Here is a 12,717-nt window from a genome sequence, read left to right on the forward strand (position 1 = left end):
CTTGCTCCTCTGGTAACTTCTGAAGAGTCCAAGTGTTGAAGTAGGAACGTCTTGGCGAGACGCGGGGATCCGGTGGAGCAGCGCGGAAATCTTCACTCTGCTCGCGGTTCTTGGTCCAGATCAAGTGATTCCCGACTTGGATCTGGCAGCCTGGATCTGGATCCGGCCGAGTGGTTGCCTTGTGGTGTGTTGTAGGCCCTTGTTGCGACTTGGTAGGTCGCCCTTTGTCGTACTTGCCGCTTCCTATAGCGGGATCAGGGTAGTTGAGAGTCTTGGATCACCCGGCCAAGTAGTTAACTCCGGGTGATCTGGGATCTGCATGTTGTCAAGGGATCGCCTCGACCAGCTGCGGTCTACCAGTAAGGTACCGGTGTGACCTTCACTCAGTGGTGCCGCCATCATTCGTGTGATGATGGGACGAGGATTACGGGACGCTGATGATGGGACGCGTGGGTACAAGATTGTGGGTACAGGATGGGCATCTACGTGGCACTCGCTGATTGGCTGAAGGACCTTCTATCCAGTTAGGAATCCAGTAGAGTGTATCCAGCAGGAATATCCAGTAGGCTTAGAGGTAGCACGCAGTTCGCGAACTAAGGACCTAAATCAATCACTTTGCATTCTGACATCTAGTGCTCAAACGACCTTCCTTTTGGTTATGAGCCCAAGCCCCGTTTTCCCTGCTGAAGACTCCGACTACGCTTTCGCCATGGACGCCGCCTCGACCACGACCTCTCGCATCAACAAGTTCGACGGAACCAACTTCCACACGTGGAAGTTCAAGATGGCGATGGTGCTCGAGGAACGAGACCTGTGGGAAGTGACAAGTGGAGAGATCAAGCTGGAGCACTGCGCCACTACGCTGGACCAAACGACGTTCAAGAGGAAGTCTCGCAAGGCGCTGGCGATCATCTGTCTCGCGATGGAAGATTCGCAGCTGCCGCTGGTCCGGTCGGCGAAGGATGCGTACGATGCATGGTCAAGACTGGAAGGACACTTCGAGAAGAAGAGTTTGGCCAACAAGCTCTTCCTTCGTCGACGTTTCTTCACGACGATGATGGCGGAAGGTGATGATGTGCTGGAGCACATCAACAAGATCAAGACTCTGGCGGAGCAGCTCGACGCAGTGGGCGCTCCGGTCAGCGAGATGACTTGGTGATCACGCTTCTTGGGAGTCTCAGCGAGTCGTACCAGTTCCTCATCACGGCGTTGGAGTCGAGAGCCGACTCGCTGTCGTGGGAACTCGTGACGGCTCGGCTGCTGCATGAGGACATGAAGCGCAAGGAGCAAGGTGGCGGCGTCGACGGAGCCGCGCACGGTCAAGGCCAAGCGTTCATGACAAGCGACAACGGCAAGCGCAGGGACGGCAGGCGACCGCCAACAAGGCCAGCGCCTGCCACTACTGTGGGGAGCAAGGACATTGGATCGCCAAGTGTCCTGTGCGAATCCGCGAGAACGCGGAGCGGCAGAGGCCGCAGCGAGCGAACGTCGCGCAGAGTGAGGACGACTCTGGCGACTTCCTCTTCTCGGTTGGTGGTGGGAGCAACACCACCAAGTCGAATGAGGTGTGGCTGGTCGACTCGGGTGCGACGCAGCACATGACCAGTTCCAAGAAGTTCATGAGGAACTACAAGAAGATCTCGCCGGTGGACGTGCATCTCGCGGACGACGGTGTGGTGCAAGCGATCGGGAGAGGCGACATCGTGATGAAGATGCAGACCCCGCGCGGCGTCAAGAAGGGTGTGCTCACGAATGTGTGGCACATTCCCAAGTTGTCGCGCAACCTGTTCTCCGTCGGCAGATTCACCAAGGACGTCGGGCCTGTGACGTTCGAGAGCGACGGGTGCTTCACGGAGACGAAGGGTCTCAAGTGGAAGCTCGGCGCTCGCGAAGGCAAAGGGCTGTTCAAGCTGAGCATGACACCGGTGATGCCTGACGAGGCCAATGTGGCAAGCTCGAAGGATCGCAAAGGGGACACCACGTCGTACCTCTGGCACCTTCGACTTGGTCACATTGGCCATGGCGGTCTAGACGCCATCGTCAAGAAGGGCTACGGCTCTGGCATCGACATGACGTCGGTGAAGCAGTGGGAGCTGTGCGACGGATGCTCACTCGGCAAGCAAACGCGAGTGAGCTACATGAAGTCGTCTCCAAACCGTGCGAAGCAAGTGCTGGAAGTGGTTCACAGCGATGTGTGCGGCCCCATGCAGACGTCTACGTTTGGTGGCAAGCGCTACTTCGTCACGTTCATCGACGACAAGTCGCACTTCTGTGTGGTGTACTTGATGCGGAACAAGTCGGAGGTGACCGCCAAGTTTGCTGAGTTCGTTGCGTTGGCTGAAACGCAGACCGGTAAGCGTGTGAAAACGCTCCGGAGCGACAACGGTGGCGAGTACACCTCGCGCGAGATGGCCAAGTTCTGCAGCGACCGTGGTATCGTGCAGAAGTTCACGCCGCCGTACACACCACAGCTGAACGGCGTGGCGGAACGGATGAACCGGACGTTGGTGGAGTGTGCGCGCTGCATGTTGGAGCATGCCGGGTTGTCGAAGGGTTACTGGGGCGAAGCGGTGGTGACAGCCACATTCCTCCGGAACCGGTGTCCGACACGCGCCATTAACCACGACAAGTCGCCGCACCAAGTTTGAAAAGTAAAGGTCGTTTGAGCACTAGATGTCAGAATGCAAAGTGATTGATTTAGGTCCTTAGTTCGCGAACTGCTTGCTACCTCTAAGCCTACTGGATATTCCTGCTGGATACACTCTACTGGATTCCTAACTGGATAGAAGGTCCTTCAGCCAATCAGCGAGTGCCACGTCGATGCCCATCCTGTACGTCTTCGTACCCACGCTACGAAGGAGGTCCTGTGATTGGTCTTCCAGATGAAGACGATGAAGATGCCACGGATGAAGAGACTTCGTCCGAATCGGATAAGGACGGCAGTGGTCGAGGCGATCCTGAGGCTGCGCGGGATGAAGACTTCGAACCCGGCAGCAAGCGACACCCGCGGACGCAGTCACTACCTGACCGTCTTCCACCTTCGCCGCAGAAGTGGTAGCGAATGTCGACGCTGGATGAGATGTCTGCGGCGGCCCAGAGAGTCAAGATTTTGAGGCTCGTACGTCGTAGATCTCAGTGAGAGATGCCGACTTTCAAGTCGGCCATTTCGGAATCCAGCGCGCAGAAACACAGTTGGAGGAAGCATGCCTCGGAGTACGTCGCTCTCAAGAACAAGACGCATGTGCCACTCCGCCTCTGTAAGATGACAGCAAGCCACCGTCCGCAACAGATGGGTGTTCTTGCTCCTCCAGCTGAGAGGTCGAACGGTTCAAGGCGCGTAGCCGCCAAGGGGTTCTCGCAGAAGTACGGCATCGATTCGATGTCACCAGCCCAGTCTGCGTCCGAGTAGCACACACAACTCCGGCCGTCACCCTTCGAGAACTCGATGCCATGCGTGGTCGTGGCTTGCAGATGCGAAGACGGCGTTCCTGAATGGCGTCTTGGACGAAGAGATCTACATGGTGCAACCGGACGGCTACGTCGATGAAGACCACCCGGACTACTGCAGCTGAAGCAGGTCCGGACGCGTCGCCACCATGTAACAAACCATCGACGAGCACTGAAGCGGCGTTCTCCGTGTCTACGTTGAGCGACCCTCGCACAGCATGATCTTCGTGGACATCTACGTGGACGACCTGATCCTGGCCATGCCGAACTTGCTCATGGAGTCGACCAAGTCGCGCACTCAGCAAACGGTTCGGACAGACCTCGGCGAGCTCGTACTTGATCTCCATGCCGAGAACGTAGCTCGCCGAGGTCTGTCATTTCGAACCGTTTCAAGTCGATCCTGAGCTCGTTCGTTGCTGGCCAGGATCAGGTCGTCCGTAGTGACCACGAAGATCATGCTGTGTCCGTCGCGTTTCACGTAGACGCAATGGTCGGACTCGAGTGCTGTCGGCGCGTTCAGATGTACTCGTCGATGGTGGCGCGCGGCTGCTTCAACCTGGCTGCTTGCAGTAGTCAGGTGGTCTTCGCCGCCGACGTAGCCGTCCGGTTGCACCATGTAGATCTTCTCAAGCCGCCATTCAAGCCACGCCCACGTCTTCACATCGAGTTCTGATGACGGCTGCGGAGTACTTGGCGGCTACTCGGAGCACTGGGCTGGACATCGACGAGAACTTGAAGTAAGCGAAGCTACGTCGTAGTCGATGAACCGGGTACTCAGCTGCGAGGAACCCACTTGAAGCAGCGGACGCCCCTGGCCGTTCGATCTCAGCCTGGCGCTCCTTCAGAGGCGACACCCAGGATGGCCTTGCGTCCCTTCGGCAGAGGCTGTTGTCAAGGGATCGCCTCGACCAGCTGCGGTGTACCAGTAAGGTACCGGTGTGACCTTCACTCAGTGGTGCCGCCATCATTCGTGTGATGATGGGACGAGGATTACGGGACGCTGATGATGGGACGCGTGGGTACAAGATTGTGGGTACAGGATGGGCATCTACGTGGCACTCGCTGATTGGCTGAAGGACCTTCTATCCAGTTAGGAATCCAGTAGAGTGTATCCAGCAGGAATATCCAGTAGGCTTAGAGGTAGCACGCAGTTCGCGAACTAAGGACCTAAATCAATCACTTTGCATTCTGACATCTAGTGCTCAAACGACCTTCCTTTTGGTTATGAGCCCAAGCCCCGTTTTCCCTGCTGAAGACTCCGACTACGCTTTCGCCATGGACGCCGCCTCGACCACGACCTCTCGCATCAACAAGTTCGACGGAACCAACTTCCACACGTGGAAGTTCAAGATGGCGATGGTGCTCGAGGAACGAGACCTGTGGGAAGTGACAAGTGGAGAGATCAAGCTGGAGCACTGCGCCACTACGCTGGACCAAACGACGTTCAAGAGGAAGTCTCGCAAGGCGCTGGCGATCATCTGTCTCGCGATGGAAGATTCGCAGCTGCCGCTGGTCCGGTCGGCGAAGGATGCGTACGATGCATGGTCAAGACTGGAAGGACACTTCGAGAAGAAGAGTTTGGCCAACAAGCTCTTCCTTCGTCGACGTTTCTTCACGACGATGATGGCGGAAGGTGATGATGTGCTGGAGCACATCAACAAGATCAAGACTCTGGCGGAGCAGCTCGACGCAGTGGGCGCTCCGGTCAGCGAGGATGACTTGGTGATCACGCTTCTTGGGAGTCTCAGCGAGTCGTACCAGTTCCTCATCACGGCGTTGGAGTCGAGAGCCGACTCGCTGTCGTGGGAACTCGTGACGGCTCGGCTGCTGCATGAGGACATGAAGCGCAAGGAGCAAGGTGGCGGCGTCGACGGAGCCGCGCACGGTCAAGGCCAAGCGTTCATGACAAGCGACAACGGCAAGCGCAGGGACGGCAGGCGACCGCCAACAAGGCCAGCGCCTGCCACTACTGTGGGGAGCAAGGACATTGGATCGCCAAGTGTCCTGTGCGAATCCGCGAGAACGCGGAGCGGCAGAGGCCGCAGCGAGCGAACGTCGCGCAGAGTGAGGACGACTCTGGCGACTTCCTCTTCTCGGTTGGTGGTGGGAGCAACACCACCAAGTCGAATGAGGTGTGGCTGGTCGACTCGGGTGCGACGCAGCACATGACCAGTTCCAAGAAGTTCATGAGGAACTACAAGAAGATCTCGCCGGTGGACGTGCATCTCGCGGACGACGGTGTGGTGCAAGCGATCGGGAGAGGCGACATCGTGATGAAGATGCAGACCCCGCGCGGCGTCAAGAAGGGTGTGCTCACGAATGTGTGGCACATTCCCAAGTTGTCGCGCAACCTGTTCTCCGTCGGCAGATTCACCAAGGACGTCGGGCCTGTGACGTTCGAGAGCGACGGGTGCTTCACGGAGACGAAGGGTCTCAAGTGGAAGCTCGGCGCTCGCGAAGGCAAAGGGCTGTTCAAGCTGAGCATGACACCGGTGATGCCTGACGAGGCCAATGTGGCAAGCTCGAAGGATCGCAAGGGGACACCACGTCGTACCTCTGGCACCTTCGACTTGGTCACATTGGCCATGGCGGTCTAGACGCCATCGTCAAGAAGGGCTACGGCTCTGGCATCGACATGACGTCGGTGAAGCAGTGGGAGCTGTGCGACGGATGCTCACTCGGCAAGCAAACGCGAGTGAGCTACATGAAGTCGTCTCCAAACCGTGCGAAGCAAGTGCTGGAAGTGGTTCACAGCGATGTGTGCGGCCCCATGCAGACGTCTACGTTTGGTGGCAAGCGCTACTTCGTCACGTTCATCGACGACAAGTCGCACTTCTGTGTGGTGTACTTGATGCGGAACAAGTCGGAGGTGGCCGCCAAGTTCGCTGAGTTCGTTGCGTTGGCTGAAACGCAGACCGGCAAGCGTGTGAAAACGCTCCGGAGCGACAACGGTGGCGAGTACACTTCGCGCGAGATGGCCAAGTTCTGCAGCGACCGTGGTATCGTGCAGAAGTTCACGCCGCCGTACACGCCACAGCTGAACGGCGTGGCGGAACGGATGAACCGGACGTTGGTGGAGTGTGCGCGCTGCATGTTGGAGCATGCCGGGTTGTCGAAGGGTTACTGGGGTGAAGCGGTGGTGACAGCCACGTTCCTCCGGAACCGGTGTCCGACACGCGCCATTAGCCACGACAAGTCGCCGCACCAAGTTTGGACGGGAAAGAAGCCACTGCTGGCGAACCTCAAGGTGTTTGGTTGCCACGCGTACGTGCTGGTCCCGAAGGCGAAGCGGTCCAAGTTTGACGCCCGGTCGGTGCGTTGCCGGTTCCTGGGGTACTCGGAGCACGAGAAAGCGTATCGGTTTGAAGAGATCGAGAGCGGTCGCGTGTTGGTGAGCCGCGACGCGCAGTTCATGGAAGACGTCTTCGACGGTGGGAGACGCAAATATGCTACGAAGGAGGTGGTGATTGGTCTTCCAGATGAAGACGATGAAGATGCCACGGATGAAGAGACTCCGTCCGAATCGGATGAGGACGGCAGTGAGGATGAGGCTGCGCGGGATGAAGACTTCGAACCCGGCAGCAAGCGACACCCGCGGACGCAGTCACTAGAAGAAGCCGTGGAGGTGCCGAGGGCCAAGCGATATGCGCCGCAGAATGGACGTTCGACGCTGGATGAGATGTCTGCGGCGGCCCAAGAGAGTCAAGATTTTGAGGCTGCGTACGTCGTGGATTCAGTGGGAGAGATGCCGACTACGTTCAAGTCGGCGATGGAATCCAGCGACGCAGCCAAGTGGAAGGAAGCATGCGACTCGGAGTACGACTCGCTGCTCAAGAACAAGACGTGGAAGTGGTGCCACTGCCGAAGGGACGCAAGGCCATCGGCAACAGATGGGTGTTTCGCGTGAAGGAGAACCAGGCTGGAGAGGTCGAACGGTTCAAGGCGCGTCTGGTGGCCAAGGGGTTCTCGCAGAAGTACGGCATCGACTACGACGAGACCTTCGCTCCAGTGGCCAAGTTCACGTCGATCCGGGCCGTGCTGAGTTTGGCCGCCAAGTATGGTCTCAAGCTGCATCAGATGGATGTGAAGACGGCGTTCCTGAATGGCGGCTTGGACGAAGAGATCTACATGGTGCAACCGGACGGCTACGTCGATGAAGACCACCCGGACTACGTGTGCAAGCTGAAGCAGTCATTGTACGGGTTGAAGCAGTCGCCGCGCATGTGGAACAAGACCATCGACGAGTTCATGCTGAAGCTGGGGTTCACCAAGTGCGAGTCCGACCATTGCGTCTACGTGAAACGCGACGGACACAGCATGATCTTCGTGGTCATCTACGTGGACGACCTGATCCTGGCCAGCAACGACGACGAGCTGATGGAGTCGACCAAGCGCGCACTCAGCAAACGGTTCGAAATGACAGACCTCGGCGAGCTTACGTACTTCCTCGGCATGGAGATCAAGAACGACTTGGAGTCCGGCAAGGTGACGATGCGGCAGACCAAGTTTCTCAAGTCGATCCTGAGCAAGTTCGGCATGCAGGACAGCAAACCCGTGAAGACGCCGCAGGATCCAGGACTTAAGTTGACCAAGAACATGTGCGAGGGTGGCTGCAAGCATGAAGACACGATGAAGAACGTGCCGTATCGGAGTGCTGTCGGCGCGTTGATGTACCTGATGGTGGCGACGCGTCCGGACCTGGCTGCTGCAGTAGGCGTGCTGAGTCAGTTCGCCGCCGACCCGTGTCCCACACACTGGCAAGCCCTCAAGCGTGTGCTCCGGTATCTGCAAGCCACGCCCACGCATGGCATCGAGTTCTCGAAGGGTGACGGCTGCGGAGTTGTGTGTGGCTACTCGGACGCAGACTGGGCTGGTGACATCGAATCGAGAAGAAGTACAAGCGGCTACGCGTTCATGATGAACGGCGGGTGCATCAGCTGGAGGAGCAAGAAGCAGCGGACGGTGGCGCTGTCATCTACAGAGGCGGAGTACATGGCGCTGTCAGAGGCGACGCAGGAGGCGGTGTGGCTCAAGGTGTTTCTGCGCGAGCTCGGCGAAATGGCAAGCGATGAAGCAATCAAGATCTACGAGGACAACCAAGGCTCCATCGCGTTGGCCAAGAACCCGGAGTTCCACAAGCGCACCAAGCACATCGACATTCGCTACCACTTCGTGCGTGAGAAGGTGGAAGACGGTCAGGTGGTGTTGGAGTACTGCTCGACGAAGGACATGCTGGCCGACATCATGACGAAGGCGATCACTTCTGTGCAGTTCGAAGTTCTGCGACACAAGCTGGGGATCCAAGGTGCAGCCGACGTCGAGTCGCGTGGGAGTGTTGTCAAGGGATCGCCTCGACCAGCTGCGGTGTACCAGTAAGGTACCGGTGTGACCTTCACTCAGTGGTGCCGCCATCATTCGTGTGATGATGGGACGAGGATTATGGGACGCTGATGATGGGACGAGGATTACATGACGCTGATGATGGGACGCGTGGGTACAAGATTGTGGGTACAGGATGGGCATCTACGTGGCACTCGCTGATTGGCTGAAGGACCTTCTATCCAGTTAGGAATCCAGTAGAGTGTATCCAGCAGGAATATCCAGTAGGCTTAGAGGTAGCACGCAGTTCGCGAACTAAGGACCTAAATCAATCACTTTGCATTCTGACATCAAGTGCTCAAACGACCTTCCTTTTGTGGCACCACTTCCCACGTCTTGTTCTTGAGCAGCGAGTCGTACTCCGAGTCGCATGCTTCCTTCCACTTGGCTGCGTCGCTGGATTCCATCGCCGACTTGAACGTAGTCGGCATCTCTCCCACTGAATCCACGACGTACGCAGCCTCAAAATCTTGACTCTCTTGGGCCGCCGCAGACATCTCATCCAGCGTCGAACGTCCATTCTGCGGCGCATATCGCTTGGCCCTCGGCACCTCCACGGCTTCTTCTAGTGACTGCGTCCGCGGGTGTCGCTTGCTGCCGGGTTCGAAGTCTTCATCCCGCGCAGCCTCATCCTCACTGCCGTCCTCATCCGATTCGGACGGAGTCTCTTCATCCGTGGCATCTTCATCGTCTTCATCTGGAAGACCAATCACCACCTCCTTCGTAGCATACTTGCGTCTCCCACCGTCGAAGACGTCTTCCATGAACTGCGCGTCGCGGCTCACCAACACGCGACCGCTCTCGATCTCTTCAAACCGATACGCTTTCTCGTGCTCCGAGTACCCCAGGAACCGGCAACGCACCGACCGGGCGTCAAACTTGGACCGCTTCGCCTTCGGGACCAGCACGTACGCGTGGCAACCAAACACCTTGAGGTTCGCCAGCAGTGGCTTCTTTCCCGTCCAAACTTGGTGCGGCGACTTGTCGTGGCTAATGGCGCGTGTCGGACACCGGTTCCGGAGGAACGTGGCTGTCACCACCGCTTCACCCCAGTAACCCTTCGACAACCCGGCATGCTCCAACATGCAGCGCGCACACTCCACCAACGTCCGGTTCATCCGTTCCGCCACGCCGTTCAGCTGTGGCGTGTACGGCGGCGAACTTCTGCACGATACCACGGTCGCTGCAGGAGACATCTCGCGCGAAGTGTACTCGCCACCGTTGTCGCTCCGGAGCGTTTTCACACGCTTGCCGGTCTGCGTTTCAGCCAACGCAACGAACTCAGCGAACTTGGCGGCCACCTCCGACTTGTTCCGCATCAAGTACACCACACAGAAGTGCGACTTGTCGTCGATGAACGTGACGAAGTAGCGCTTGCCACCAAACGTAGACGTCTGCATGGGGCCGCACATCGCTGTGAACCACTTCCAGCACTTGCTTCGCACGATTTGGAGATGACTTCATGTAGCTCACTCGCGTTTGCTTGCCGAGTGAGCATCCGTCGCACAGCTCCCACTGCTTTATCGACGTCATGTCGATGCCAAGAGCAGCCCTTCTTGACGATGGCGTCTAGACCGCCATGGCCAATGTGACCAAGTCGAAGGTGCCAGAGGTACGACGTGGTGTCCCCTTTGCGATCCTTCGAGCTTGCCACATTGGCCTCGTCAGGCATCACCGGTGTCATGCTCAGCTTGAACAGCCCTTTGCCTTCGCGAGCGCCGAGCTTCCACTTGAGACCCTTCGTCTCCGTGAAGCACCCGTCGCTCTCGAACGTCACAGGCCGACGTCATGGTGAATCTGCCGACGGAGAACAGGTTGCGCGACAACTTGGGAATGTGCCACACATTCGTGAGCACACCCTTCTTGACGCCGCGCGGGGTCTGCATCTTCATCACGATGTCGCCTCTCCCGATCGCTTGCACCACACCGTCGTCCGCGAGATGCACGTCCACCGGCGAGATCTTCTTGTAGTTCCTCATGAACTTCTTGGAACTGGTCATGTGCTGCGTCGCACCCGAGTCGACCAGCCACCTCATTCGACTTGGTGGTGCTCCCACCACCAACCGAGAAGAGAAGTCGCCAGAGTCGTCCTCACTCTGCGCGACGTTCGCTCGCTGCGGCCTCTGCCGCTCCGCGTTCTCGCGGATTCGCACAGGACACTTGGCGATCCAATGTCCTTGCTCCCCACAGTAGTGGCAGGCGCTGGCCTTGTTGGCGGTCGCCTGCCGTCCCTTGCGCTTGCCGTTGTCGCTTGTCATGAACGCTTGGCCTTGACCGTGCGCGGCTCCGTCGACGCCGCCACCTTGCTCCTTGCGCTTCATGTCCTCATGCAGCAGCCGAGCCGTCACGAGTTCCCACGACAGCGAGTCGGCTCTCGACTCCAACGCCGTGATGAGGAACTGGTACGACTCGCTGAGACAAAAGGAAGGTCGTTTGAGCACTTGATGTCAGAATGCAAAGTGATTGATTTAGGTCCTTAGTTCGCGAACTGCGTGCTACCTCTAAGCCTACTGGATATTCCTGCTGGATACACTCTACTGGATTCCTAACTGGATAGAAGGTCCTTCAGCCAATCAGCGAGTGCCACGTAGATGCCCATCCTGTACCCACAATCTTGTACCCACGCGTCCCATCATCAGCGTCTCGTAATCCTCGTCCCATCATCAGCGTCCCGTAATCCTCGTACCATCATCACACGAATGATGGCGGCACCACTGAGTGAAGGTCACACCGGTACCTTACTGGTACACCGCAGCTGGTCGAGGCGATCCCTTGACAACATTCCCACGCGACTCGACGTCGGCTGCCAGATCCCCAGCTTGTGTCGCAGAACTTCGAACTGCACAGAAGTGATCGCCTTCGTCATGATGTCGGCCAGCATGTCCTTCGTCGAGCAGTACTCCAACACCACCTGACCGTCTTCCACCTTCTCACGCACGAAGTGGTAGCGAATGTCGATATGCTTGGTGCGCTTGTGGAACTCCGGGTTCTTGGCCAACGCGATGGAGCCCTGGTTGTCCTCGTAGATCTTGATTGCTTCATCGCTTGCCATTTCGCCGAGCTCGCGCAGAAACACCTTGAGCCACACCGCCTCCTGCGTCGCCTCTGACAGCGCCATGTACTCCGCCTCTGTAGATGACAGCGCCACCGTCCGCTGCTTCTTGCTCCTCCAGCTGATGCACCCGCCGTTCATCATGAACGCGTAGCCGCTTGTACTTCTTCTCGATTCGATGTCACCAGCCCAGTCTGCGTCCGAGTAGCCACACACAACTCCGCAGCCGTCACCCTTCGAGAACTCGATGCCATGCGTGGTCGTGGCTTGCAGATACCGGAGCACACGCTTGAGGGCTTGCCAGTGTGGGACACGGGTCGGCGGCGAACTGACTCAGCACGCCTACTGCAGCAGCCAGGTCCGGACGCGTCGCCACCATCAGGTACATCAACGCGCCGACAGCACTCCGATACGGCACGTTCTTCATCGTGTCTTCATGCTTGCAGCCACCCTCGCACATGTTCTTGGTCAACTTGAGTCCTGGATCCTGCGGCGTCTTCACGGGTTTGCTGTCCTGCATGCCGAACTTGCTCAGGATCGACTTGAGAAACTTGGTCTGCCGCATCGTCACCTTGCCGGACTCCAAGTCGTTCTTGATCTCCATGCCGAGGAAGTACGTAAGCTCGCCGAGGTCTGTCATTTCGAACCGTTTGCTGAGTGCGCGCTTGGTCGACTCCATCAGCTCGTCGTCGTTGCTGGCCAGGATCAGGTCGTCCACGTAGATGACCACGAAGATCATGCTAGTGTCCGTCGCGTTTCACGCGTAGACGCAATGGTCGGACTCGCACTTGGTGAACCCAGCCGGGTCTCAAGTGAAGCTCGCTTGTAATACATGGCTT

General features: G+C 57.9%; 2 protein-coding genes across 2 annotated transcripts; both read left to right on the top strand.

The window, feature by feature from the left end:
• Window positions 1-709: 709 nt before the first annotated feature.
• IUM83_19592 (Transposon-encoded protein) lies at window positions 710-2,648 on the top strand (the record flags this gene model as incomplete). Its single annotated transcript, XM_067944648.1, has 2 exons — window positions 710-1,138; window positions 1,362-2,648. 2 exons carry the CDS (start codon window positions 710-712, stop codon window positions 2,646-2,648), a joined length of 1,716 nt encoding a protein of 571 aa, XP_067792996.1.
• Window positions 2,649-7,251: 4,603 nt separating this feature from the next.
• On the top strand, window positions 7,252-8,823 carry IUM83_19593 (Retrovirus-related Pol polyprotein from transposon TNT 1-94; the record flags this gene model as incomplete). The annotated part of the gene is made up of 1 exon (XM_067944649.1): window positions 7,252-8,823. The coding sequence occupies one exon, from the start codon at window positions 7,252-7,254 to the stop codon at window positions 8,821-8,823; it is 1,572 nt and encodes a 523-aa protein (XP_067792997.1).
• Window positions 8,824-12,717: the final 3,894 nt, after the last annotated feature.

Source organism: Phytophthora cinnamomi (genome assembly GCF_018691715.1).
Source record: "Phytophthora cinnamomi strain GKB4 chromosome Unknown Contig31, whole genome shotgun sequence".
In the NCBI taxonomy this organism is placed as follows: Eukaryota; Oomycota; class Peronosporomycetes; order Peronosporales; family Peronosporaceae; genus Phytophthora; species Phytophthora cinnamomi.